This window comes from Onychomys torridus, chromosome 15 (assembly GCF_903995425.1).
Source record: "Onychomys torridus chromosome 15, mOncTor1.1, whole genome shotgun sequence".
NCBI lineage: Eukaryota > Metazoa > Chordata > Mammalia > Rodentia > Cricetidae > Onychomys > Onychomys torridus.
Genome location: NC_050457.1, coordinates 38429115 through 38456854, shown reverse-complemented (window position 1 = coordinate 38456854; position 27740 = coordinate 38429115). Strand labels below are relative to the sequence as shown.

Here is a 27740-nt window from a genome sequence, read left to right as displayed (position 1 = left end):
GATGAGCATCAAAGCCAATGCCATACCTTGGCTATTGTAAATAGTGTAACAATAAACATGGATGTGTAAGTATCTCTGTACATGCTGGCTTAAAATCCTTCAACTATATATCTATCCTGGAGTGGTACAGCTGGATCAGATGGTAATGCACTGTTTAGTTATTTTTTTATTATGTACTTCTTTTAATGTTTGAAATATTTATGTGTATGGGTGTTTTACCTGTGTGTTTGTCTGTATACCATGTGCATGTAGTCCTCAAGAGACCAGAAGAGGACATAGATCCCCTGGATCTGAAGTTACAGATATTTGAGAGCCACTGTGGGAATGCTGGAAATCAAAGCTAGGTCTTCTGTAAGAGCAGCAAGTGCTATTAACCATTAAGCCATCTCTCCATCCCCACCTGAAGTTTTATGAGGGACCTTTACTGCTTTCTAGTAGCTGTACTCAATGCAATCCATACCGATTTCATTTTCTCCACACCCTTTCTTCCTAGCATTTCTTTCTTTTTTTTCTCAGAGATAACCAGACTGACTACTAAGATTTATAGCAACATTAAAAATCTGAAACTTGATGGTGACACTCTGCTTGTTTTAGATGACATTAAATAATTACCAACAGGGTCACAATCTCGTAGTGTTTATGGGAACAACTGTCAACCGTCTTAGAATTCACCATAAGATAATTAAAGCAAATGTCTCATTATGTTTAAAATGTTTAATTGCTTTATTCAACTTCCAGGGTTCTTATTGGTTCTCCTTTAGTTGGCCAACCCAAAGCAAGAACTGGAGATGTCTATAAGTGCCCAGTTGGGAGAGAAAGATCAATGCCCTGCGTGAAGTTGGATTTGCCAGGTGTGTAAAATCAAATAGTCCTTCCTTACTCATGCCCATATTCTTACTGAAAAAAAAAAAACTTCCAAGCAACTCAAAATATTATTTTGATATTATAAAGTATTAGTATGAAATATAATATAAAGTATTAAAAGTAATAAATGACCATTCTGCAGTTGCTATCTAGAATCCACATAGAGTAGCATCATGGATCCTTCAGCCCTTACTTTGTTACTGTAACTCATCAGCAAAGTCATAGAATCGGAATAGCTACTCCACTTGTACATTGCTTCCTTACATTGTTCAGGATCCTTTGAAAAGAGGTGGTTTGCCAAAGTATCTCACATTCCTCGCACAAAATGCTAACTTAGTACCCAAGTCTTTAAAGGAAAGTGAAGGAAAGACATTGCATTCATTAAATTTACTAACAGACATTTAAAAACATATGAGATATAGTTGTATCAAAATAGTTATGTTTTCATAGAAATATCACTTTTGATTGTAGTATGACTAGAAAAGTTCTCCTAAAGTTAGAGAGGATTGAGAATTCTTTCAGTATCTGTACAATATTAAAAATGATTATATTATCTATATCCCTACAAGTTCACGATAGATAATGTATTTTTTTCAGATCTCTGCTTTTCAATTTCTAATTTCTTTCAGAAATTGTTGTGAATATTTTTCTTTTACATTCATGAAAATAGCTACTGTAGATGTTTGACTACCCTTGCCTGACAATTGCAGCATCAAGGAGGTCTCCAACATCCCTCTCCAGTTTGCTGCCTTTCCTTGACATTGGATTAAACTTTTTGGCTTCTCCTTAGTTATTCATATTTTTTAACACAAACTGAACTATATTTTAAATTATAAATATAATAGTTCTAGTCTTTTATGTTCCTTTGAGTGGTATTACTATTTTTTTTTTTGTATTAACAGAGAATATATTTGTCAGAGAACATTCCCAGATTCTGAGTTTTTCCCGGCTATAAGTTCTTAGAATTCCACTTGGTTCATTTTAATTCCCACTAGGCTGTATGGACTCTACTGTTCACATTGCCTATTCAGGCAATCCAGATACTCAGACGGAATACATAAACATATAATTGTCCTTTTATGGCTCATTTTTCAAGATACTCCATGTTCCTTTTTATAGATGCTGATATTGACCCTAAATTTCTACCCTCCTTTTCTCCAAGCCTGGGACTTGTGTTTGAGTTTTATTACCTGATAGAGTCTCTCTTTAAGGAGACAAGAAAACTGAAACACAAAACCAAGGAGCCCAGTGTCAGCCTCTTCTTTACACTTTTGGAGTCTCCTGTACCACCTGGCTGCTTGAGGTCTCTTCTCAATGTCTTCATATGGTTGGTTCAAGCATCTTTCGAGTTTTCCTGGGATTTATCCTCCATTCCTGAAAATCAGAATAGTTTTTAAACTAGCCTAGACATTTTAGCAGTAAGAAACACTTCAATAGCCTCTAATTGTCATAGAAATGCATTATGATCCTAGATGACACTCACATACAGTCTCCAGTGCAGGTCATTGAATACCAATGTACATAGTAGCCCAGTTCAAGATGTTTCATCTGGAGGTCCTTTGACTCATAATGCTTTGTCATGGCTTTTTTTAAAAAAATGTTTCAGGTCCTTTGTGTATATATTGTGTTTTTCCAGTTTTGTATTTTTATGAGATTTCCATGTGTGTGAACATGTGTGTCTCTGTGTTTCTTGTGCTTTTTCTTTGGTTCTTTTCTCTCTGTTTGTTTTATCTTGTTTCATTTTTGTTTGTTTTTGTTTTATCTCATTTTATTTTATTACCATTCTTCAGATGCCTGTTTGTTTTCTAATGAGAAAAGGAAAAGGTGTGGATGGGAGGGGAGGCAGTGAGGATCTTTGAGAAGCTGGGCGAGGCGAAACTGCAATCAGAATATAATGTATGAAAAAATCTATTTTCAGTAGAAGGAAAAATAGAAAAGAAAAAAGACAGGATACTTTCAAAGCAAGATAGACCAAATTCTTGAACAAAACTGGATTCTCAGATTAGGAAGTGAAATGCACCATCCAGGAACCTGTTTCTCTGTTGACTGTAAGCCTGTAGGTGAAAATATGTGCAGACATGAAGAGTGTGAAGAGTCTTCTTGAACTTGAGTTATGCCACTTTCAAATATTTATGCTCTCCACTCCAAGCAGAGTTTAAAAGTGTTCACTTTTCTTGTCCAGTCTTTTTATTTTTTAACGTGAATTTTTAAGCAATGCTTCTTGCCAGTTTTGTCAGGTTGGAATGCTGTGGGACTCAACATTCCTATTTGGAGTGTCTAATATAGTCCCATCACTGTATTCTCTTTACCCAGACTTCCCGGACACTTCTCTAATCTTGGTCCAGCTTTCTTTGCAGCTCTCATAATGTCCCTCTGATTTTGAAAATCCCGATAAAACCATTTTGTTTGACTTTTCTGTTCGATGCATCTTCAGTTTTCCTCCCAGAAGTTGAACTTGGCCATTGATTGTTTATAACAAAGAACATAAATTATCTCTATGCTCTTAGGAAACTAAATGTTGTATTTGTTTCAATTAGCAAAAACGTGTGAAAACCGATCCCACATTCTCATCGCCCTGCTAGTTATGCGTTCTTTCGAAGTCCAGCCAAACTATTTGAAACAGTGATACAGACACAGTCTCTGGGAAATCTGCCAGCTCTTCAGCCTTAACTTGCTCATTATATTCCCCAGTACCGGGAAAGCTATTTAGTTGAACCAGAACAAGAATGTGCTGTGAGATGAGCAAAGCAAATAGAATGTTTTAATGAGGAGGCACTTCATTTCATATTATGAAACATATTTTCACGCTCATGAAATTTTGCTCTTATTTTGTAGTGGACACGTCAATTCCCAATGTCACAGAAATCAAAGAAAATATGACCTTTGGATCCACTTTAGTTACCAACCCAAACGGAGGATTTCTGGTGAGAAAGAAAAGAGTAATATATTTTATAAAAATCAGAATGAAATTAGTTATGTCTTTGAAACCTGTCAGAGGGTGTTCCATCTTAAAGGTTTTCATTTTTTATGTTTTAAAGGCATGTGGGCCTTTGTATGCCTACAGATGTGGACATGTGCATTATACGACTGGGATTTGTTCTTACGTCAGCCCTGCATTTCAAGTTGTGAACTCCTTTGCCCCTGTACGAGGTACACACCTTATGCAACATTTCTGTGTTTGAATGCATAAACATTGAGTGAGATACATGGATACATAAGAGCATACCAAAAGGCTTCACTGATTTCTCACCTACTAGCATTACCAACTTGGGAAAATATTTGCTTTGCCAATATATAACCAAACTTTGCTCCTGTTTGGGGGATTGATATTAGCACAAATGACCTTATGAATCACGTTTAAACTTTGTGGCTAAGGCTATCATGCTGATTGTATTTAAAGAGTGAATCTCTTTGAGAAGGAGAACATCCTTTGAGTTGTACAGAATAAAAATAGAATCAAACCTGTGAGGAGAAAATTCTCCAACGTAGCATGTGTATCATTAATAAAGTTAAATTAGAAGGCCAGGATGGTAGTACACAGCTTTAATCCCACCACTTCAGGAGCCAGAGGCAGGCAGATCTCTGAGTTTGAGGCAAGCCTGGTCTACAGAGTGAGTTCCAGGACAGCCAGGGCTATACCCAGAAACCTGTTTCAGAAGGAGCGGGGACATTCTGTGGCACAAAGTCCAAACAGATTATAACCAAATACAGTATTTAAACAATGGTTGCACTTTGAAAAACACCAGTGTATCTTTTCAAATGAGTTTCTTGCAGCCGGGAAAATACTTGACTTACTCCTCAGAAGGCTGATTTCAGACTTGCACACCACTTCTGTTTCAGAATGCGGCACTCAGCTAGACATAGTCATTGTCCTGGATGGCTCCAACAGCATCTATCCCTGGCAAAGTGTCACTGCTTTTTTAAATGACCTTCTTCAGAGGATGGATATTGGCCCTAAACAGACACAGGTTTGTGACTCTGCTTTTCATTTCTGTTTTCTAAAGACTCTAATGCATAGTTTGGGACTGGGCAAGTGTTTGGGTAGCTCCCTTAAACTAGACATATGCTGTGCTTATTTGTGAGTTAAACTGCACTAACGTGATTTTTGACTGGGTGTGCTGGCATACGCCTTTAATCTCAGCACTTGGGAGCTACAGGCTGGTTTATTTCTACGATTCCAAGGCCACCCTGGTTTTCATCACCAGTTTCAGGCAAGCCAGAGCTAGACAGAAGACCCAGTCTAAAAACTATATCTATCCCATAGTGCTAGAAGACAGGGAATCACATTAGCCTTTGTAAACTGTTTCAATTTATACTCGAGTATAACAGAACTTAGTAAAACGCAGGCTGGAATATGGTGACCTTTTCAATTTCAGGACTTTGCCACAGCACACCTGGGAAAATACATCCAAAAGCTTTATTCTGTCGTCAGAGCACTCTAATGCATCACAAGCAGTATGTATCTCTGCGCAAACTTGAGTTCAGCTTATCTGTACTCTAAGGTCCAATCTGAGTCTTAAGAGCTGAAACTACAATGCAGTTCCTGACAATCCCATTTTTACAGATGGAATTATGTAAAAATTTTATATAATTTTTACATATGCAATGAACTTTGAAACAGTAAACATTTTTCTGGACAGTATTTTTTAAATGTAAAGTTAACCCTGTGTGCTTTCTAATAGTAACTAATGCACTGGTTAAAGCCGCATTTGTACTGATAATAATAACCTTAACATTTAGTACTTTTTCAAATGTTTAAACTGTTTCTATCCAATACTTCATTGTTGTTGCTTGATTAAAAATTACACATTAGGCATTTATTTGATGTCCTTGTGTTTAATAAAGGTAGTCAGTCTATAAAAAAAAAACTGTATCTATCTTTTTACAAAGACAAAAATGTTCAGATTTTTCATAAAGCATGATAATTCTAAAAATTAACTAATAAAAAACAAAATTAAAGAAAGATTAATTTTAGACCATATTTGCCAAATGGAAAATATGAAAGCTCTACTTCAATATACAACTTACCCCTGTAGATCTCTGTAAACTGACAATTTAATCCTGAGTTATCAGTCACCTTTGGTGAGATCAGAGCAAAGTTTTCAGAGTTTGAAGAAATGAAATGAAATCTCAGAGGACTGTCTCATTATAATCACCTTTCTTATAACAAATGAAGCAAGCTACTAATCAACCACTGGATACTCCTTAAGGTCGGTTTCCCACGTTTTCAGTCATTTCTGTCCCTAAAGACAAGGAAATATACCTGACTCCAGCCACAGAAAGCAAAATAGTTGCTGTTTTCTGGGGTATAGGCTCTAAATTCATTGCCTTTATAGCCTGTAAAGGAGGTAAACTACTCACATGACTCTTTGACTTCAGATACTAAGTCAGAAACTGGTAGGAACCTTTAGTCACCAAACCTCACGTGTCAATGTATGGGAAGCTTAGTGATGATTCCAATTCCACCTGGCAGATTATCGCAGGTCAGAAGAGGCTGCTCTCAAAATGTAATCCCAAGGTTTTGCTCTCTGAGGCCTTCAGTTCTAGGAAAGTCTCAGAACAGGTCCCATCTGAGTCTATGTAGCTTGTCCCTCTGATTCTGCTGTCCTTTCTAAGTCCCCTTGGCCAGGGTCACTCTGTGCTCTGTGGTGGTCCCTTCCCTCCACCATCATGTGATATAGAAATGCTTGCTCACAGTTCCTCTCTCCCTCCTCACTTTCCCAGTGATGTTTCCTCCCCATACACTCACTTTTACTGTCTTAACAGAGCTGTTCTTTCCAAGCCTTATAACAGTCTTTGAAATTTTTTTTTAATTTCTAATATTGCCTAGGCATTTGCATATTTCATTTTATATTTATATCCAATAGTTTGTTTCACTATAAAAGTATTTATAGCTCTTTGTAAAAGCCAACGCAGCTGTTTTAGAATAATCATCATGGCCTCCATGAAAAGTGGTGTCAATGACTGGGGTTTGGAAATAGATAGCAATCATACGCTTACACGTTCAATGCAATGTTATAATTTATTTTTTTATGTTTTTCACTGCTAGAACTACAATTAATTTGTCTCAACATCCCCAGAGGAACTATTCTGCTTGTACATCAGAGGAAATTCAGCTTGCCAGGGTGGGCTTCATGGAGCTCTGAGCCTTTCTTGGATGGAACAATGACACTATTTAGAGGCATGGAGGCCAGCCCTTGAGGGCCAGATGCTACAGGTTAATAATGGAGGGAAATAATGAACTCACCTCAGAGCAAAGTACAGAGTCAAACTCATTTAGTTCCATTTCACAGATATTTCTTTCTACATTTGTGGTATCTTCCAGCCCTACCCAAAACAACCCATTTCCTAAAGAGAGAAAAAGAGCAGGCTATATTAGGATGAGACAGAAGAATCATCGTGACTAGAGGCCAACCTGGGCTACACAACAAGGCTCAGACTGATCTGTGCTACACGGTGAGACATTGTCTCAAAAAAAGTAATTTAATTTACAAAAAAGTAGAGAAACTGTATTTCTGAACGTCCACGTCACATTTTGTTTGTACCAGGCACAGTGAAGCTTAACCACACTCACCCATCTATTCAGTCAGAATAATTGGTGTGTTGTGTGGCAGCTCAGTGTGAGGACTTCAGTTACTGTGGGGAAAAGAAGAGGTGTGACTGTTGCTTCGGTGGGACTTCTATCTGACACAGTAGTCCTTCACACACACTGGCTGTAATTCCTGCTTCAAAATGCCCCAGGTGCTTACACTATGTCCAACACTTCCAAAATCAGAATTTGTGAAGATGTTATGGGAACAATGAACCTGAACCTTACATGATTCTTAAATATGTTAAAGTTTGGAAACTCTTGTTTAATGCTCTATGCTTATATTGATGTGCATATGTCCATATTTGCCACTTACTCTGGAGTACAGTCAACTCAAGAGCAAAGGGTAGTTTATCTTACCCACATTAGTTTACTGTTTATCATTGAAATAGTGAACTCTAGTGAACAGTTGACAAAAGATGTGAACAGCATAGCATTTGCTGTATTTTCCTCTGATGGTGGATATTTGATGAGATTTTTTTTTTTTGCAGGTGGCATTTTAAATTTTCTCCTAAGCATATTAACTTAGCCTTGGTTATTTATACTGTCTTTACATCTGATTTAAGATACATCAATGACTAGTTTCATAAAAACTTTTCTAAAGTAAAAGGGTTTAGAAGGGATCATTAAGCCGATTACATTTGCTAAACGTTTGATAAGACATTAAGTATAACATGTTAAACTCTTAAAATCTGACCTTCTTTAAATGGATTCAGAAAATGGTTCATGTATATAAAACAAGGAAAAGTATTTTCTCTCCAAAGATAGGAACTGAAAAGTATGCTAATGTCCCATGTGGTCTCAAGCAACTCTTTTCAAACATGGAAAATTTGTTTTGACAACCATTTATTTTCTGACTGATTATGAATATCATTTAAAGAAATTTGATTCATGGGTTGCTTTGCTTTTGCTGTGATTAAGGCATTCAATTCTTACTGACTTGCAGAATTAACTTCTAGAATTTTCCTTCCCTTTTCTTATCATTTATACCTCCATTCACAAGAAGAAGAAAACTAAAATAGATTGTGTGAGAGATTTCACAGAAGAAATTGGAAATCTCTGCAACTAAGGGCAAGCAACTAAGAACTCTGGGGCATATTTATCAAAGGTATAATTGCATTAAGAATGGAAATAAGGGACTGGGACGATGATGCAGCGGGTAAATTACATGATGCTCAGACATGCCACCTAAATTCAGATCCACATCACCTATGTAAACACTGCGTATCTTAGCACATGTCTGCAATCTCACCATTACATTGGAGGGATGGAGACAAGTACATTTCCTAGAGCTTATTGATGAGCACCAAGTTGAATGAGAGATCCTGTCTGAAAAGACAAGATGGAGAGCAATCTAAGAAGACACTTGATGTCAACATCTGCCTTCCATATATGTGTGTGAATACACACATGCATAAGCACCCTCTGTCACATATGCACACAAATGCATAAATATGTACATATACCACACACACAACCCAAATAAAATAAAATAATATGAAAATAATGGATCTGTAAAGATTTCTCTGTATAGATTCACCTGAGCCCTACAGTGATCTTGACACATGTTCCATTAAGCTCTATAGTAGTTGTGATGTGTTTATAGAATTGGAACACACAACCAACTAATCCCCAAGATACCTGCAGCACCAATAATTATGTTTAGCTACTGCTGGTCAAGTCAAAACAGAGATGTCTATACTGGGATCTTCCTTTCTTCCATGAATTTGTTTGAGTCAAGAATGTATGTGTCTCCCATGATCAATATGGGTCACTCACCAAGATCTAGCATGAGGGCTCAATAAAAATTATTTTTCAAGAGACTCACAAAAAAAAGCTATAGTAGACAGCTATGAGTCTCCAGCTCATCCTAGGACAGTACCAATCAAGTAGGGATTTATCTTTCCAACTCTGTGTCTGGAATGGTCGGAAATGATGGGTAACAACCTAAGTGAAACATGTGGAAAGGCCAGTAAAGGAAAAGCATGCCATGCCCCTTCCTCAACCACAGGCCTCTGACCTCCATTAGCAGAGGCAGGAGAAAGGTTGAACTAAGAGTAAACTTTGTTATTTTGTCTTTACTTTGTTTTAATCAAGATAGAGCCACATAAAACAGTTGCTACTTAATTTATTTCCCCCTTTGAACCTGCAAGCACAGTGATTTCATGCAAAAATCTAAATTAAAATATAGTACCTTAAAAAAATCAGGCATCTTAAATCTAAGTTAGAAAAACCTTAGATATCTCTTTGTCGATGTCAGCAGAAGCACTTCACCCCAAATATGTTTTAAAGGGAATAAAAGGTTGCGGGCTGTGAGGTTTCGTTTTCTGTAGTGACAATACATTTAGTTCAATGAAGAAATTAGTAATGCCCTGTTTCTGCAGTTACAGATTCATCATTTAGTAATTTCAAACAATGAAAGAGTCTCAAGCCATGAAACATTTCTCAAATCACACTTATTCTAAAAAGACAAAGGAAGATGGGGGAAAGAAAGGAGGGAAGGAAGAATACAGAAAAAATGCTTATATGTATATTGTCACAGGACAATGTGTATACATTAGGTAGATGCATAAAAAACGATGGAGATATCATTGTAATTAGGTACTCATGATTCCCTCCATGTTTCTGTGTGGTCCCATTAAGACTTTGCAAACACAGTCAAGGAATTTTTGCCACTCAATCTTTTACCTAAGGCAGAGTAAAGGCCATAAAATTGCCTTTTCAAAAACCACTCATAAAAACAAACCTGAAATACTTGGAGCTTACCATAAAAGATATGATGGTATAAACATTATGGAGGTCTTATTGATCCTCAATACCTAAGCATAACATTGTTTTGAATAATAAATGGGAAGGATGTAAATATGTCAAATACAAGTGCATTACCCTAAATAAAACCAGTAAATTGTGAGGCTTGATATAAAAGTGAAATATACTAATGGAACAATGTCTAGATTGTTCCCATCAGGAGTGCAGCATGGCACTAAAGTAGGCAAAATGAAAGAGAGAGATTAATTAAATTTTAGGAATATTATTTATCTTTCTTTTTACTGCACATTTTATGGCCATTTTTCCTAGAAGCCTTAAATGTGGCACCTGATTCATTGGTTTTATGCCCCAAATGACGCCCAAGTGGGCCCTGCAGCCACCACTCTGTCAATCAGTGGAATTTCTGAATATGGTACACAGCAGGAGATGAACCTTCACCCTGGCTTGTCTCCTGGTCTCCATTCTTCCCCATCTCTGTCCAACATGTACTCGAACAATCATTCCAAAGTAAATTTCAGATAATCTCCTTCCATAAAAGTCTACTTTATTTGCCCTTTGAATAATGTACAAGCTCTTCGGGGCACTTAAAGGCACAAATGACAACCTGGTCACAGTCGTTCCCAGTGCATCCCCTAGGGGTGCCCACCTCGATCTTCAGACTCTCCTTGGTCCTTCCTTGCCCTGCGTATAGTGTGTGGGACTCTTCATACTCCCTCTGGATGGAACACCCTGAGCCATCCCAGCCCTGTATGCTCTGTGGACTTCATTAGATAACTTCCAGTGTCACTTTTGTTCAATTTACTGGGATGATCTCACCCACAGGATCCCCTTTCCTGTTTCGAGGGCATGAGAATGCCCTCACCCATTGTTCTCATTCCTTCACAGCATTTCTTTTTGTTGTATGGGTCTGTGTCTCCTGGCTAGCTGAGAATTCTTTGATGACAGGATTGTGCCTTTGTTCTTTCATTTCTGGGATGCTGGTTAGAGTTTGTAGATAAGCAGGTCACTCACGTTGTTTTTATTTCTTTTTGAAAATAGAACCCTGGCAGTTTCTCTCATCGTAAGATAAACAAACAAAAACCATTGTAGTGACTTCTTTCCTTTGCTCTGCTTCATGAAGTCAGATTGAACCCTGGGCTAGGAGGCACTTGTATGAGGAACTCTGGTGGGCTTCCAGTGTTTCAATCTTGCTTGGCAGGTGTTCACTCATTTCCGCCCATTTGTCCCAGCTGTGATTTGTCCCATAGAATTTGCCCCTGGACCACAAATCTAGTACTTGCTGTCATTACTCTGGTCTGTGGTTTTCTGCCTGGATTGACTTCCTTGTGGCCTCTTTCTTCAAGCAACATGCTGGTTAAAGATGCCCCTTCGCTGGGATCTCTATCTTTGTCAAGTAGAGTCTAAGGACTCATTTCCTTAGAAATGAGCATAGAGTTTTGGCCCAGTCATATTTATGTCCCTGTTCATAGTGACAAAAGCTTAAACCTGGCTTCGGATAACAGTTCCAGAAAGATCGTGCTGACAGCTAGCTCCATCTGCAGCCCATATTATCATCACACAGCATGACTTAATCACGAAAGAAACATGCCACAGGGCAGGGCATTGGTGGTATCAATTGATAAAAGAAATCACATATGGGTCAGGCAACAAATCCTGAGCTCTTGTAATATTAAGGAGCTTGGCATCTCACTGATGCATGGAAAATGGGATAGCTTTTCCCTGTTGTTCCTTCCCTAAAGAAGCTGCTGGTTTGATATCAATTGCTGAATGACGGTTTGCAAACATAGTTCACACTATTAAGATTTAGGCACCAGTGTCACAAGTGACTTGACAACAGAAGGAAATAGTACACTTCTGAGTGAGTGAATGATTCCTTTAACTTTTTTGACTTTGGGCTAGAGAGATGATTTAGTAGTTAAGAGCATGTATTGCTCTTCTGGGGGGATGTGGGTTTGATTCCCAGCATCCAATAGTGGTTCACAACCACCTCTAACACTAGTTCCAGGGGGTCTGATGACTCTGTCCTCCACAGACCCTGCACTCACATGCACACATCCACAAATAGACACATACACACATATGTTTTTTAAAAGAAAATTCTGTTCAAAGAACACTGACTTGACATACTTAATAACCACTTTCAAATGTTTTCCTTTCTTCAATTTCCTTGTTATTTTGGAAAAAAAACCACTAGAATCTGAGACTTTGTTTAATGGCAGAATAATCAAGATCATCTATCTATTGCTTTAATAGTACCCTTTTTGTATGATTTACATTCACTTGCCCCTTTCCTTTTAGCTGCAAAAGAAATGAAACCATTTGGAAAATTCATTGATTCTAAGTCAGCAGGTATTTTTAAAGTACTTAGCTGACAAAATATTACATCTGATGCCATGATCACTAAAGAAAAGACTCCAAAATTGTGTTTCTGCTTTAAAACAAACAAGCAAAAACAACCACCATCTTAGCAATAAGGAAAAACATATATTTGTATAGCTACATGCCTAAAGCTATACAAATACAATAGGGATAAGAATGTTGATCTTAAAAGGTAGATAACGGCTAGTGTTATACAGCAATGTTTTCCAAACTATGTTTTATAGTGTATTGGGTATGTCCCTCACAAAATCATTCCATTAAGTAAAATTAAAATGCATCATGTCTTTATTCCAATCTGTGATTGGAACATGTTCTTATCAAACACAAAGAGAATAGTTTCCAAACAATTTGCTTATGAACTTGAGGAGCACAACTGAGGACAGAATTAGAAGTCTCCTCTCCTCTTCTATTTATTATCTTGCAGCCAGGTGCTTGTTCAAACAAGACTTTCTCTTTTGTACAGTTTACATTTTTGTACAAAAAAGAGAGAAGTGGGGTAATGGGATCCTGCTGTAAAGACACATATTTACCTTTTTACTCTGTGTTTTCCAAGATTATTTTTGACCATGGATTTTTTTTTAAAAAATCTTACCTATTAACATAGACCAGAGTGCTAGAACTTCCTGGGAGAAAATGTAAAAGGATAATTAATTTTGAAGGATCTACACGAGATGGGGTTGGGTGTACATCTTGTATTTAGTGGAAAATTACAGCAAATGTCACATAGAAGAAACATTCATGGCCGGTAGTGGGTCTGTTTAATGTAGTAGACTTAGCTGGCTCTTGGGTCCCTGGCTTTTGACTGCTCTGCTGTTGTTTTGCTTTATTTGCTTGTTTTCAGGGGTTTTTTTCTTGTCGTTGTGTGTTTATTTCTTTTTTGGGGGACAGGGCCTAATATAGGCCAGTCTGGCCTTGAACTCACTGCATAGCAGACTGAGAGTGACCTTGAACTCCTGATCATTGCTTCTTCCACCTCTTGAGGGCTAAGATTACAGGTCTGCACTGCTGTCAAGCTTTGTCTTCAGCTGTCATTTCATCCCTGTCTTTTGTTCTACTAATCAAGAGGGTCAAACACATCATCCAGTGCTAACCAATGCCTTACATAAGGCTGTCAGACTGTTCATCAGCCCTCTGTAGAACGCAGAGACCAGTGTTGTTGCATCCATCCACTCCTGCTGATACTGGATTCTCTTGCCTTTCTTCATTAAAGAATGTCCATATTGAACTCACTTGTTCCTTTCAGCTTTCATCCTTGCTTACTCCCCTCAACTTAGCAAAAATACCTAGAACACCCCATGTGATGTTTGTATCAAAAGTCCCTACTTAAATTCTACTCTCAAATTTCTGTACATTCTAATACAGTTTGACAACTTCAGGTTAAGTATAATCATTGGTTGTTTTTTCTTCCTTTAATTGCCTGAATGGCTTAGATTCCTTATCTCCCTGACACGTGCTCCAAAATCAAGGCCACGTTATTCCTCTCCATAGGATTTCTAATCTGGTAATATCCTTTACCTGGATACACCTTTGTCCACCAAGTTTTTCATTGTAAAGCAGTGAATATGAGTGCTTATTTCCCTTCTTGATCCCCAGGACCTGTTTCCAATGCTTGACTAATTTATACATCTTTAATTTTCATATGTCATGCTTGTATGGATTTGTTTTGTCTGCCCTAAATTAGAAGCTAATCTTGATCTGAAATAATCTATATTGAATTGGTTCTTACCAGCACTCAGTATAATATTATGCGTATGTATTATTAGTTGACTCTTAAGACAAAAAAAAAATAAAATAATGAATGGTCCCCTTTCCAGTGAAGACCCCGACAGTAGGCTTTATTCTGTCTAGTTTCTAAGAAACTATGCTTCTAGCCTTGGCCATCAATCAACACTGAAGGTCCCCTCCCCCAATATCCGAGTTTCTCCTACTTCCCTTCTCATTTCCCACACTCTGTGTATCACTCCTGGTCTGCCTATCGCTTTCTTTCCTATCTCAGTTCTCCACTTGCTTCTCTGCATTGTTACAGTCATCTATGAGGAATGTATGAGGGTCAACTGTGAGCGAAACAAAGTGGCAGGAACGGATAAAGGAACATGAGAGGCTGTGACATAGTCCATGCTCTTTACCCTGCCAGACCCTGGGAACTTCAATCCCACTTGTAAAGATAAGACTTGCACACAGCACAACTAAGAAGAATGCAGTGCAGACAAGTTCACCCTTGAGTTCTCAGACGGGGAAAGTCAATGGTAGTATGATAGGCTATGTTGACAGCTGGGTGAGAAACGTTTTGCAAGGAAGTGGAGTTGAATCTTCCAGAATGAATGGAGTGACAAAGCTGTGGGGAGAGAGATGTGTATATGGGGTGTTCACTCTAATTTTAATTTTTTCTTCTTTTTCTCTTTCTTTCTTCCTTTTTTTGTGATTTTTCAAGACAGTGTTTCTTTGTGTAGCCTTACCGGTCCTGGAACTCACTCTATAGACCAGACTTTCCTTGAACTCAGAGACCTGCCTGCCTCTGCCACCTGAGTGCTGGGATAAAGGTGTGTGTCATCACTGCATGACTTTAACATTTTTTAAGGAACCTGGCACTTCACTGAATAACATTACGTTTTATTTTTTTTCTCTCTTTGAAATGAGAGTGAAAATATGATATAGAACTATTTTGCAGAGTCCCTGCTGTCAGTGGTGGAGAACAATGGGAGGCCTTGAATGGGGAATTAGTGTGATGGCTGCTTTGTTTCAGTTAATAGCCCAAAACAGCAGGACTTGAGAGTGGGCTTGTGAGAGCAACCCCTGCTGTGGTTGAGGTTCAAGACCTTGACATCTGGGTTTAGGTGGGAATAAAGGAGCACAGATAATGCCTGAGGTCCAGTTGCCAAGGGCAGACTGTGGAAAGAGGAGTCACATGGTATGGATTACTAAGGAAAAGAAAGAAGGATCCAGGGAAGCAAAGCAGAGTAGGGACGGAGGATAAGCAGAGGTGTGGTTTCAGGTGGAGTCCAGGCCTCAGATCCACCTGAAAGGGACAAGGGACATGCAGCCTGAGTCAGGCCCCAGGCTGCTGTTCTCTGCACTCAAGCCCTGTCTAAGAGAGGGGGATGGGTTGGGAGGAAGAAATGTTCCTGGAGGTTTCTGCTCTTTAAACTTTCAAAGCAAAACAGGTGAAAATCCTAAAGACAGTCACTTGAAAATAGCCTCCAGTAGGGTAGTTAGCACTTGGGCACCCTGAAAAAAATGAAGGAACTGACTATTGTAAGTTCATTGTATTTCAACATTTACAAAGAATAAGTTTGCTGAAGTGCGAAATGGGTTAGAAGATAGATAACAAGTGCTAGATAGGTAGATGATGATTGCATATAGGTGGATAGACAGATGATAGATGGGTAGACAGATGGGTGATAGATAGATATGTAGGAAGGTAGACAGATAGATGATAGATAAATAGATAAACAAATAGATGGTAGACAGATTAGATAGATGATAGATAATAAATAGGTAGTGGATAGATACATGGATAGATGATAGATGACAGTTGTATAAATAGATAGATGATGGATAGATAGACCAATAGATGGTAGACAGATTTATATATTTGATATATAATACATAGATGTTAGATAGACAGACAGATAGATGAGAATAAAATATAAAGTACATGTCTCTGACTGTCTTTGACTTACCAAGTGTATTACTTTTCTATTGTTGTGATAAAACACCACAACCAAGGCAACTTATAGAAGGAAATGTTTATTTGGCTTAAGAATCCAGGGGAGTAAGCCCAAGCATGGCAGCAAGCCACACGTGTGGCAACTGGAGCAGAATCTGAACCACAAGTGTGAAGCACAGAGAATGAACTAGAAATGCTGTGAAATGCTGTGAGTCTTCAACTGTCAAAATGACTATTTTGAACCGGAAATAACTAGGCGGTCTGCCGGGAAAGCCCAACCATGTGGACATGTTGTGATTGCCTATCATTCCCAACTCATATGTTCTTAAAAAAGAAAAAAAATGTGGATGAATGGGTATGGGGCGCCGCTTCTCTCAAAGACTGCTTCAGGCTGAATGGTGGACGTTGATTGGTCCTTGAAGGGAAATGAGGAGGCTGGCTCCTGAAGTTCTGGGATGAAGTCCTGCAGCCGTGTCCTTCCTTCATGATGTGGCTGGTCCTGGGATGAAGTTCTGTCATGCCTTGTCCTGCAGCTGTCCGTCCTTCATGGTGCGGCTGGGAACCTTCTGTCTGACAGGACACTGGTGACATAAAAGCTTATAGAAAAGACTCATTATTATTTTGTTTTTGGAGTTGACATTTATCTGAGGTAGATCTGGCCTGTCTGGATGGAAACATGTTAAAAAGGTGGCTGTGATGTTTTAGTACCCTGCTTAATTTTTACCCGAGACAAGTCTTATTTAAGGCAGTTTATTTAAGGCACCTGTTTGTTTTGTTAGTTTAGCATTTAGGAAACACAGGTGATCAGTTGCTGAGTATTGAACAGTGATAGATTGTTATATCCTTACGGCCTGGATATTTTGATGGCCCCTTTTGCCTCCGGCCCTGTGTGGCCCTAGTCGGGAAAGGGGTGATACCTTATTCCTCTGGAATTGGTGACGAGGCAGTGGATCCTGGTGTCCTCTGGAGCTTGAGATTGGAAGAGAACATATTTTTTGAATTAGGGACAAGGCAAAGATCATGGCCCTGTCTGTATGCACATGAGAAACACAGGTGGTAACTATAAAGTGAGACAATGAGCTCTTATCTTAGTTGGAAATCTTTCTCATTAAGTAATTCTGGAAAGTACAATTAAATCTGGTGAGGTAAGTAAGGCTGTCCTCTGTTCCTGACAATAGAAAGGAGAAGTGACATCCTAAAACTCCCAGGACTGAGTCAATGGCTCTGATGTCCAAAAGGAAAGAACCAACCGGATCACTTCCCTGCTGAGTTCTGGGTTCCCTGCTGTGTCTGTAGCCAAGCCTAGGTTTGCTGGAGGTCTTAGCTTGATGTACCCATGTGTCTTGGCACCTGGGGGCAGTCAGCTGACTGGTTGTCTTTCTAGGCAGCACAAGGACAAGGCTGTTGATGGGCAGGGCATTCGCTAGCCTGTGGCCTTTTTCATTTAAAACAGGGACCCAACAGCTTTTGGGAGTCAGCGAGTGCCAGCATTTGGCAATTTTGTTTTCGGACTTCTCTTTCCTGGCACACCTTAAACTCCACAGATGACTCTTTTTGCCTGTGGGGTCAGGAGCCTTGTTCTCCAGATACTTAACTTTAGCCGGGAACAAGAGACGGATTTTACTCTGTGTCCTGAATTTCTTTCCTGACGATTGGTGGCTTAAGGACAGCTTTTGGAAGATCTGCCAGTAGACAGACTATAAACTGATCCTTTGGAAGACTTGCCTGAGGCTATAAGCTGATTTTTCTGGCTTAGGAGCCATCCTGATTATTGTAAACTTAATTGTTTAGATCTCAGCTGCTTTTAGACCAGTCTGTGGTTCTCAAGGCAGTTTCAGAATGAGTGGGTGGAGTTAAGGTAAGTTAGGGCAAGTCTTAGAAACTGCCCAAGCCCACACATTTGAGCCCGCCCACCGCCAGCGCAGAAGTAGGACAGAAAAGGTTAAACGTGGCAGACGCCTTAGTGGGAAAGGAAAGAAAAGGTTTAGAGCTTTAGCAGAAAGCTTGGAGATGAAGCAACTCTTATTTTCCCATTCGGTGGCTGAAGTACCTGCCACACTGTTATGCGGTCAGGTTTACAGGTACCACAGAGCTGTTAAGTGGCCAGATTTACTGGTACCCGCCCCATCTGCCAATGTAAGTGGGTGGTATCTGCCCTCTGTCCCATGGCTGTAGCTGAGTGGAAAATAAAAAATTAAAATAACAAACCAGGATCAGACTCCAATCTTGGGCATCCCCAAAGAATGGAGAGAGATCTAAGAATCAGCTCAAGTTCACCATCCTCTTCATCAAGGGATGGGAAGGGCTGCAACTGTGCTGCAGTGGTCTACCCAGTAGACCCCAGACGCCATTTTTGCTCGGAGCAAAAATGTGCCTGCCATTGCCAGCACAGCCTGAGGACAACCCCCAGGATTGTCCATCGCAAACATATAGCTCAGATTTCAGCCTTTAGAACTGCAGAGTCACTGTGAAAAATCGTGACGGTATCAATAGTGGAAAGCTGCACTTCTCATGGCTGGCCACCACCTGCGGCGGCCAGCTGGAGGTGCATGCTGGTTGGCGGAAGAATCACAAGCCATGGTTACCTTTCTAGAGCTTTATTGAGAGAGAGAGAAAGCTTTCCATTTGCCTGTTCGCTGGCCAGAATTAGATAACTCCCATAAAAGATTGGGATATTTTGTTATTTTTTAAAGCATACTTGGGCCATCTCTCAGTACAGAGACAGATAAGCTTAGGAATCTTTAAGTAAAGCCTCAAGAAGACAGCCTAAGGGATCGGGTTGGAAGCCTTATTTCCCATGTCTGCAGCGGAGAGGCAGAAAAAAAACCAAACATGATCCGGAGCCAAGACCTCCCAGAGGCTGGACAGATCTTGGGCACAAGCCGCCTTATCAGCTCGTCAGCTGATAAGCGCCCCCTCCCCCTGCTGTGTGAGGCAAGGACTTCCCGGGAGCCCTTAACGCCCAGCCGCCCCGTCGGGCACTAAGAATGTGCCAGCTTCACACAGCCCCAGGACGCACCTGACGGTGGTGGTCCTATAGTGAAAAACATCTCAAGCTGCAGACTGGGAGGTGGCTGGAAATCTGGCCTGCGATGGGGGCCGACCGTAGCCAGTGGAGACTGTGGCCAGGGGTTCCCCCGGTCTCAATAATAACCAGCGAGGCTCATTGGTCGTTCTCACAGATTCAGGAAACTGTTTACGCTAGCCGAAAAGGGGAAAACTCACCAATCAGTAGTGGTGTTGCATGCGGATTTGTGTGACCAGGCTAATGGAGAGTGATCTGTCATGAACCGAGCAGAGTTCCCAGTTTGTGTAGCGTAGAGTCTCCGTCCCCGGTTCCCGGGTTTCCAGGCACAGAGCACCCAGAAGCACCCATTCCCTCACAGCACCAATGTTAGTTATTTAGGCGCTCTTAACCTCGAGGAACACGTCCCGAAGACGACAAATCCACAGAAGAGCTGTTTATTAATATAGGATAGGGATAGACGTGACAGGCCTGTGTGAAGCACACATGTGAGTGAGGAGAGGAGAGAAGAGGAGAAGAGGAGAGAGAGAAGAGGAGAGAGAGAAGAGGAGAGAAGAGGAGAGAGATCCGTGCAACATGGCACCGGCTTTTTAAAGAGTGAGCTGCGCATGCGTACAGGACTGCATGTGGCTACTCCACCCATGCGCATAGATTACATGGCCTAATCGAGTCCTAGCCACACGAGATGTTCTGACCTGGAAATGGCTATTTTGAACAGGAAAGAACTAGGCGGGCCGCCGGGAAAGCCCAACCGTGTGGACATGTTGTGATTTCCTATCAAATATAACTCAAGGAAATAACCCAAATTAGAGTTATGGGTTTCTCCTCATTCATTTTTAATATTTTGTGTAACTAGTTAGCTACATCCTGCCTTGTTGCATGAATAATAAATGGTCTTATAAAAAAAAAAAACAAAAACCTGGAGCCAGATATCAGGGTGAAAGCTGAAAGATCAGAGAAGCAGAGCAAGCCACCTTTTACCTCACCAACTCCTCAGCCTGAAAGATCACAGAGTTCCTGTCTCCTCCTGCCTTATATTCCTTTCTCTGCCTAGCTGTATCACTTCCTGTTTCAACCTTCCTGGTGCTGGGACTAAAGGTGTATGACTCCAAGTACTGGAATTAAAGGTGTGTGCCACCACTGCCTGGCTCTGTTTTCTTTTTAGACTGGATTAATCTCATGTAGTCCAATGTGGCCTTGAACTCATAGAAATCCAGACAGATCTATGCTTCTGTCTCCCAAGTGCTAGGATTAAAGATGTGTGCCACTACTGCCTGACCTCTATGACTAACTCTGTGGCTAGCTCTGTTCTCTGACCTTCAAGCAACATGTATTTCCTACATTACAAACAATATATCACTACACTACCCTTTATTCCTATAGGGAATAAAATTCCAATTGAATAACCTACAGTCTTGGGATGTATAGTAAAGAAATTGGTTGCAAAATGCATTTGTGAAGGAACAAGGTTATCCTAGACATAAAATAAGCAGAATTCATGTTCAATCATCTTACAATGTATGTCTCACCTCACAATTATATAGATTCTCCAGTTCCTTTATTTAACCCTTTGACCAACTAAACAACTGTAAGGGAGAAATAACATATTCTATTTCTTTTTAAAAATATTATCAGCTTATTCATTTGCCCATTTACTCTATTGTAGCTCAAGTTTCCTTTTGATTACTAGAAGCTAGCACCTCATGTTAACTAAAGAAGGGGGATGCTAGGAGGGGCCCAGTTCTGACATTTCTGAGGCTGGACCCCTGTCTTCCTCTTCAGTGTGGAGCATGAGTTTGGTTTGTTTGTTTGTTTCCTTCCCTGCTAAGAATTGAACCCAGGGCCTCATGTATGTGAAACCAGTCCTTTACCATTGAGTTATAGCCCCAGCCAGGAAATTAGTTTTTAAGACTCTGTTTCCTCATTTATTAAATGTGATGATTTGTTACTGTAATATTAATCAGTCATATAAGAAAATAAAACAAAAGAACATTAAAATACAGCAGAATATGCCCTGGGAGCCTGCTGTAATCATTCTCTAAAATGTTTTGATTAGATAGTGACAGCAGTTTTATTGTGTTTCTTTGGACAGTTCATATTCACAAAGTGGCCATTATCATTGCTATCAAGGTAGGAGGCCTTAATGTAGTGATCAATTATGACATTCATCTAAAAAGCTAAAAGGTATTCTACTGGCCCTATATGTTTAAACTCAAGAAAAATGAGTAGGAAATTTTGCTAGATGCATGACGCAATGGTAGCTTGGTATTTCAGGTTGGAATTGTACAGTATGGAGAAAATGTAACCCATGAGTTCAACCTCAATGAGTATTCATCGACAGAAGAGGTCCTTGTTGCAGCAAACAAAATACACCAGAGAGGCGGTTTCCAAACAATGACAGCCCTTGGAATAGACACAGCCAGGTATGTATTAAAAATCATGTTGATGAGACTTTATGGGTGTGGGTTCTGACATCCCTAGGAGACAACAATCTCGCAGGAAGGTTCTGGATTCTTTGGCTTGTCTTTCTGTCTCCTCTTCTATAGTGTTCCCTGAGCCTTTGGTACAGGAGTTATCTTGTAGATGTATCCATCCGTCAGCCCTGAAACATACATATAGATAACATTATACATACTGGGTAGGTTTGTGTGTGTGTGTGTGTGTGTGTGTGTGTGTGTGTGTGTGTGTGTGTCATATACATGATAATGTGGAATGTATATATCATATATATATGATAATGTATGTGTGTCTGTGCAAAAAACAACAATTAATGAAAACAGAGGTCATGAATTTGAAAGAGAGCAAGGAGGGGTTATATAGGATGGTTTGAAGGGAGGAGAGGGAATAGAGAAATGATGACATTATAACCTCAAAAATAAAAGAAAAAAGTAAAGATAAAATGTGCAACAGACCATGCAGTACAATCGTTAGCTATGTTTGCCTTTGGAATTTGACTAAGTGTTTACCTTGACAATATTCAATGCCACATTTTTCATATTCCATTTAGAAGATTTACTATCAATCAAGTTCTGCGGTAATATAGTCTCACCACCCTGCTTATCTTTTTCTTTCATTTCAAGGGTCTAACTGATGGTGAATCAATTAAAAACTTAACAATGACATGTGTTGATATGTTGTCATGAACTGATGCTTAATATTAATTCTTGTGTGAGGGTTCCCTTGTCTTTGAGGTCAGTTGGCCATCAGTCCATGAGGACAAAGGGGCAAAGATTCTTGTATTGTATGTAAACATGACAGAGACTGCCCTCTGGGAGAGACTTCAGTGAATCAGCTCAGCTTTATTCCAGAGTATAGAAAATATATAAGATTGGGGAGCCTGGGGACAAATCCTAATTTGCATTAAGTGGCACACTCCTATCATAAGCCTTCCTATATGGCAACAGGATCCCATGGCAGAGCTCCTAGTACAAGTCTTAGTTACCATATGTGCAACAGGGGAGGCATCTAGCAGTGGTCTGAACCAAGGGTCAACCTAGAGATAAATCAAACACCCAGGCCTAAAGAAAGCTTTCAGATAAGGTCAGTTTTCTAAGCCCAGCGATATTCTCCAAATAAGGGCAGGTAGAGATCAGAAAGTTTTGTTGCTGGGGAAGGAGTCCCATGTCATCAAGCTTTGGAAAAAGCTTCCAGGCCATGATAGACTGCAACCTCTGACTAGCCAGCAATGCCTCCCAACATTCTTGTATCCATTTGATTTTTATTTTTAACTTCTAAGTATATCAATGAATATATTAAAATATGGTCTATGTCTACTCAACTTACATATTCTACCATGTTTTTGTATTTCTAGCACTTGATATAGGATTGTTCTAATTTTCATATAAGGTGTGTGTGTGTGTGTGTGTGTGTGTGTGTGTGTGTGTGTGTATGTGTGTGTGTGTCCCCATGTGGGCACACACTGCCATTGCAAATAAGGTGATTACAAATTCAGGACACTAGTAAAAATGAAGCAGTTTTTAATGTACTATTCTTCAGAAAGGAATGCTGGCACACAGGCAAGGCAAACATGGCCAGCCTACTGATTTGGAACAAGTTATTCATTTTTAAAAACTTCTACAACCCCCCAAAATTCCTATTCTCTTTTCCTATAGACTAGAACTGCACCCCTCTCAATCTCCACATCCAATTGGCCCAGGACACAAAGCCTTGTACAATAAGTGATTTGGGGTTTGAGGCTCTCCCCCACCCCACTTTTCTGATCCTGAGGTCAGTCATGTATCAGACCACCTGTAACTTAACTTGTAACTCCCAGAGGAGTGAGACAAGCAGATGCCACATGCCAATGGGGGAGAGACAGACCTAGCACTTCCTACAACTCTGATGGTCTCACCTCAATAACAATGCGAGTGCACCTCATTTTAAAAATAGACTGTAAGAATCTTCGTGTTACATGGGTGCATGTGTGTGTGTGTGTGTGCATGAGCACGTGCGTGTGCACGCAGGCCCATTTGTACCTATTCACTTGAGGTCAGAGGACAACCTCAGGTGTCATAGTTTACAGGCTATTGAAAACAGGGTCTTTTCTGTGGTATACAACTCACTGAGCAGGACAAGTTGACTAGCCACAGGGATCTTGCCTCTGCTCTTTAGTATAGGGAATACAAGTGCATGACACTATACAGCCTAGCTTTTTTTTCTTTTCTTTCTTTCTTTTTGTTTTTTGTTTTGTTTGTTTGTTTCAAGACAGGGTTTCTCTGTGTAGTTTTGGTGCCTGTCCTGGATCTTGCCCTGTAGACCAGGCTAGCCTTGAATTCACAAAGATATACCTGCCTCTGCCTCCGGATTGCTGGGATTAAAGGTGTGCGCCACCACTGCCCAGACTAGTTTTCTTTTTAAGATGGGTTCTGAAGACCGGACTTGGTCCTCATGTTTATAAAGACCAGAGCTTTAGTGACTGGGGTACTCCTCCATCCCTCATAGAAGAATTTTTAAGAAGTCAAATTAAATGTTGCCTTATCAAAAGTAACTTCATCATAACATTTTTTTTTAAAAAATGAAATGTCCCCATCATCTGCGGTGCCTTGGCTGCTTCCTTCTTTTACGAAATTTTATCTGCCTTTCATCTCATTACTCCTTGGTTAAATTTTGCGTCATAAGAACCTTCAAAGTGTGTTCTTTTACAAATGCAGAACACTGTACTTTCTGTATTTTCTCCAGTCTCATTTAGTTCTTATCTCTAGCTCTTCCTTCTGTCGTTATTATCAAACCTAACAAACGTCTAAGCAAAACCTAATTCACAAGATGTTTCATACGTGTTTTGATTCATATTAAGAATACTTCTGGGGTTGGGGAATTTAGCTCAGTGGTAGAGCACTTGCCTAGCAAGCGCAAGGTGCTGGGTTCAATCCTCAGCTCAAAAAAATAAATAAAAAAATTAAAAAAGATTTCTGTCTTGGTGGCAGTGGTGCACGCCTTTAATCCCAGCACTCTGGAGGCAGAGGAAGGTGGTTCTCTCTACGTCTGAGGCCACCCTAGTGTATAGAGCAAGATCCAGGACAGGCACCAAAACTACACAAAGAAATCCTGCCTCAAACAAAACAAACAAACAAACAAAAACCCAAACAAACAAACAAAAAGAATACTTCTGTGAAGTTGTTTCAACCTCTGGACTCTTGACTGATTTTGAAAAGGTAATTTACTATGGTCACACTCTACCTGCCTGTGAGAGTGGATGCCATAGGAAGCTAATTCAGTCATAAATGCTATGAAAGCACGTGGTTCAGATTTTATGGGAACACACCACACACACACACACACACACACACACACACACACACACACACACGAACACAAACAGCTGTGGTACCTGTGCATTTATCTGCTTATAGTATTGCATATTTGCATGCACAAGGAGTGCATATGTGTAGGTATTCTGAGAGTGCCCTCAATAGCTGATTGATTGTGAACACAGATTCGCAGAAAGTCAGAGCTTGCTTTGAAAGCCCTGGGCCTGTAAAGAACTGTGCATTTTCTGGAGGCAAAAGCTTAAGAATGAACACTCATCTTGGTAACTAATGGAAGAACCAATGTAGCTGCTTCCACTCCTGTATAAATGCTACTTGACATACCATGGCCTTATATGGGGTTTGCCCACATTTCTCGCATGACCTATCTGTAGACAGAATTTATTAAATTTGGGGATTACACAAAGAGTCTTTAATGATACTGTGGCACTGTTTTTCTCACACATTAATTTTCATGTGTAAGCACTGTTTTGATTGTGTTTTAGTCCTTTTAAGAGGAGCCCGTTACAAAAAAAAAAAAAATATTTTGAATGCTTTGGAATCTGTTATCTTCATTTTCAGTGAATTCATTCATAATAGCTTTGGGTGTTCCCTTCTTTTTCATTCCTGTAACTAGGCTTAAATTATCTAATTATTCATAAATCCTGACTTCTCCTATCCCAAAGTAAGTGGCTTTCCTGAAATACTTAAAATTGTAAAGGCCCATGGAGGGTGAGGAATGATGCTTCATTCTAAGAAAAGGACATTAGGTGTTGGAGTTTCAGACATGCTAGCTCCTTAAGGAATGCCCTTGGGATGGGAAGGGTGGGCTCTGCAGTTCTGTAGCTGGCTGCTCTTCCGTTATATGAAGTCAGCTCGAGTTTCTGAGCAACCAGAATTTCTCTAAGAAAGGACTGCTAATCATCTTCTTCAGCTGATATTCATTAAGTTCAGCTATGACCTTAATCTTCAGAGAATTAGAAGCTCTGAGTGATCCACCAAGGAATTAGAATTGCAAAACAGACTAAATGTCATACAATATTCATGCCCAAACTTCCTTTAAAACATAGATTTTGACATCTGTCTTCACCTTTGTCTAAGCATTTAAAGAAATCAGAAAATCTGCATTACAGGCTCATGCTAAAGAAAAAAAATATTCATAAGGTTCCTAAAGATGGGAACCATTGCAATGGGGTGTTGCAGTTTTGGCTCAGCTTTTAATACAAGGACAAGTAGAGATTTAATGAGGGACAGAGTCGGGGGGGGGGGGGGAGTCATCTGCTGAAAACTTACTAAGAGAAATCGTGTAAGTCAGGGGATTGTGCTTAACTGACTTGACCAGGACCTTGCTGAAGGTAAGTGAATAATAGGAAAACTTCCTCTGTCTGTGGTATCCATAGTCCAAGCTTCTCTTCTGACAGTAGGCATGAGTATTCTTTCCCACACGGACACCAGTCACAACACTCCTTTAAAGCTTCCAAGGAAGACAATGCGTCTGTGCTTTGTATGGGCATCTGGGGCGAGTGGTAATATGGTGAGTCCCTATCACATGCAGTACCTGTGGAACTATTGCAGACGGGAATCACGGTGCCTCGCTTCTCTGACCCTGGAGTCCCTAATCATTCATCTCGCAGGGAAGTATTAGGCTATGCAGAGTTGCTGTATTTTTGTAGGGCTTTATATTTTGTCTGACTTTGGGCTGAGTTTGACCAGCCTCCCTTTTGGTCTGTGTTCCCTTCAGGAAAGAGGCATTCACTGAAGCTCGGGGTGCCAGAAGGGGAGTTAAAAAGGTCATGGTCATAGTGACTGATGGAGCGTCACATGATAACTATCGCCTAAAACAGATCATCAAAGACTGTGAGGATGAAAACATTCAGCGATTTTCCATAGCTGTAAGTACCTTGCTAGCAACGGGTTTGTAAACTCCCAGTGTCTGTCATGAGCAGGACAACATGTACTAGGCAATAAAGATGGTTTCTTATTTAATAATTCTTGCAGAAATTTGAGAAGCCAAGAATCAGAAGATGTCTTTTATAATCATCCACTAACAAGTCAATCACAATATTTCTGTAGCCCCATTTACCTGTCTGCTTAAGCTGCCTAGGTTCTCACATTTCCCAGGTGTAGGAAATAGAAAGAACTGGAAGTCTAGGGTGTGGAAAAGGGAAAAGGACACTGTGTTTCAGGGCCTGAAACACCTTTGCACAGACTTTTATGCTGCATATCATCTCTGGGACAAATGAACAAGTTCCCAACAGTCTGAGCTTCGATATCTTCTTCTGTCAAAGGATTATGTTATTCCTGTCAGTCTGTCTGTCTCTCACACCACATGAAGAATCAGTGACAACAGTGGCCAGTGAGGCATACAATAAATATAGTCTTCCTCTCTGATCCTTTCAAGGAACTCACAACTATGAGCTAAGAAGAGCCTGGTATTCAAGAGATAATAAGGGATGTGGGTTTCTTCCTTGCTCAGAAACCTTCAGAGAATTCCCCAGAGACTACATCTGGTCCTCCCTTTCAGCTTCCACTTTGTAGCCCTTCATGTGTCTTTGGTCTAGGGGCAGGCTTCTCTTTTATCTGAGATCAATTGTCCTTTTGTTCATTAAAACTGATTTAATTAATAGATATTTTTTAAGCCAAGAGAAAGATTCCAAACCCCAAGAGTGCAGCCTGAACTCTTTACAAACAATAATCAAATAT

The 27740-nt window shown here is 39.9% G+C and overlaps 1 protein-coding gene across 1 annotated transcript in view; it reads left to right on the top strand.

The window, feature by feature from the left end:
* Itga1 (integrin subunit alpha 1) overlaps positions 1 to 27740 on the top strand; it is a 142941-nt gene that overhangs the window by 62873 nt on the left and 52328 nt on the right. The window contains 6 exon segments of the mRNA XM_036207009.1: positions 739 to 851; positions 3700 to 3788; positions 3903 to 4014; positions 4705 to 4832; positions 21568 to 21716; positions 26779 to 26929. Coding sequence (XP_036062902.1) covers positions 739 to 851; positions 3700 to 3788; positions 3903 to 4014; positions 4705 to 4832; positions 21568 to 21716; positions 26779 to 26929 — 742 coding nt within the window.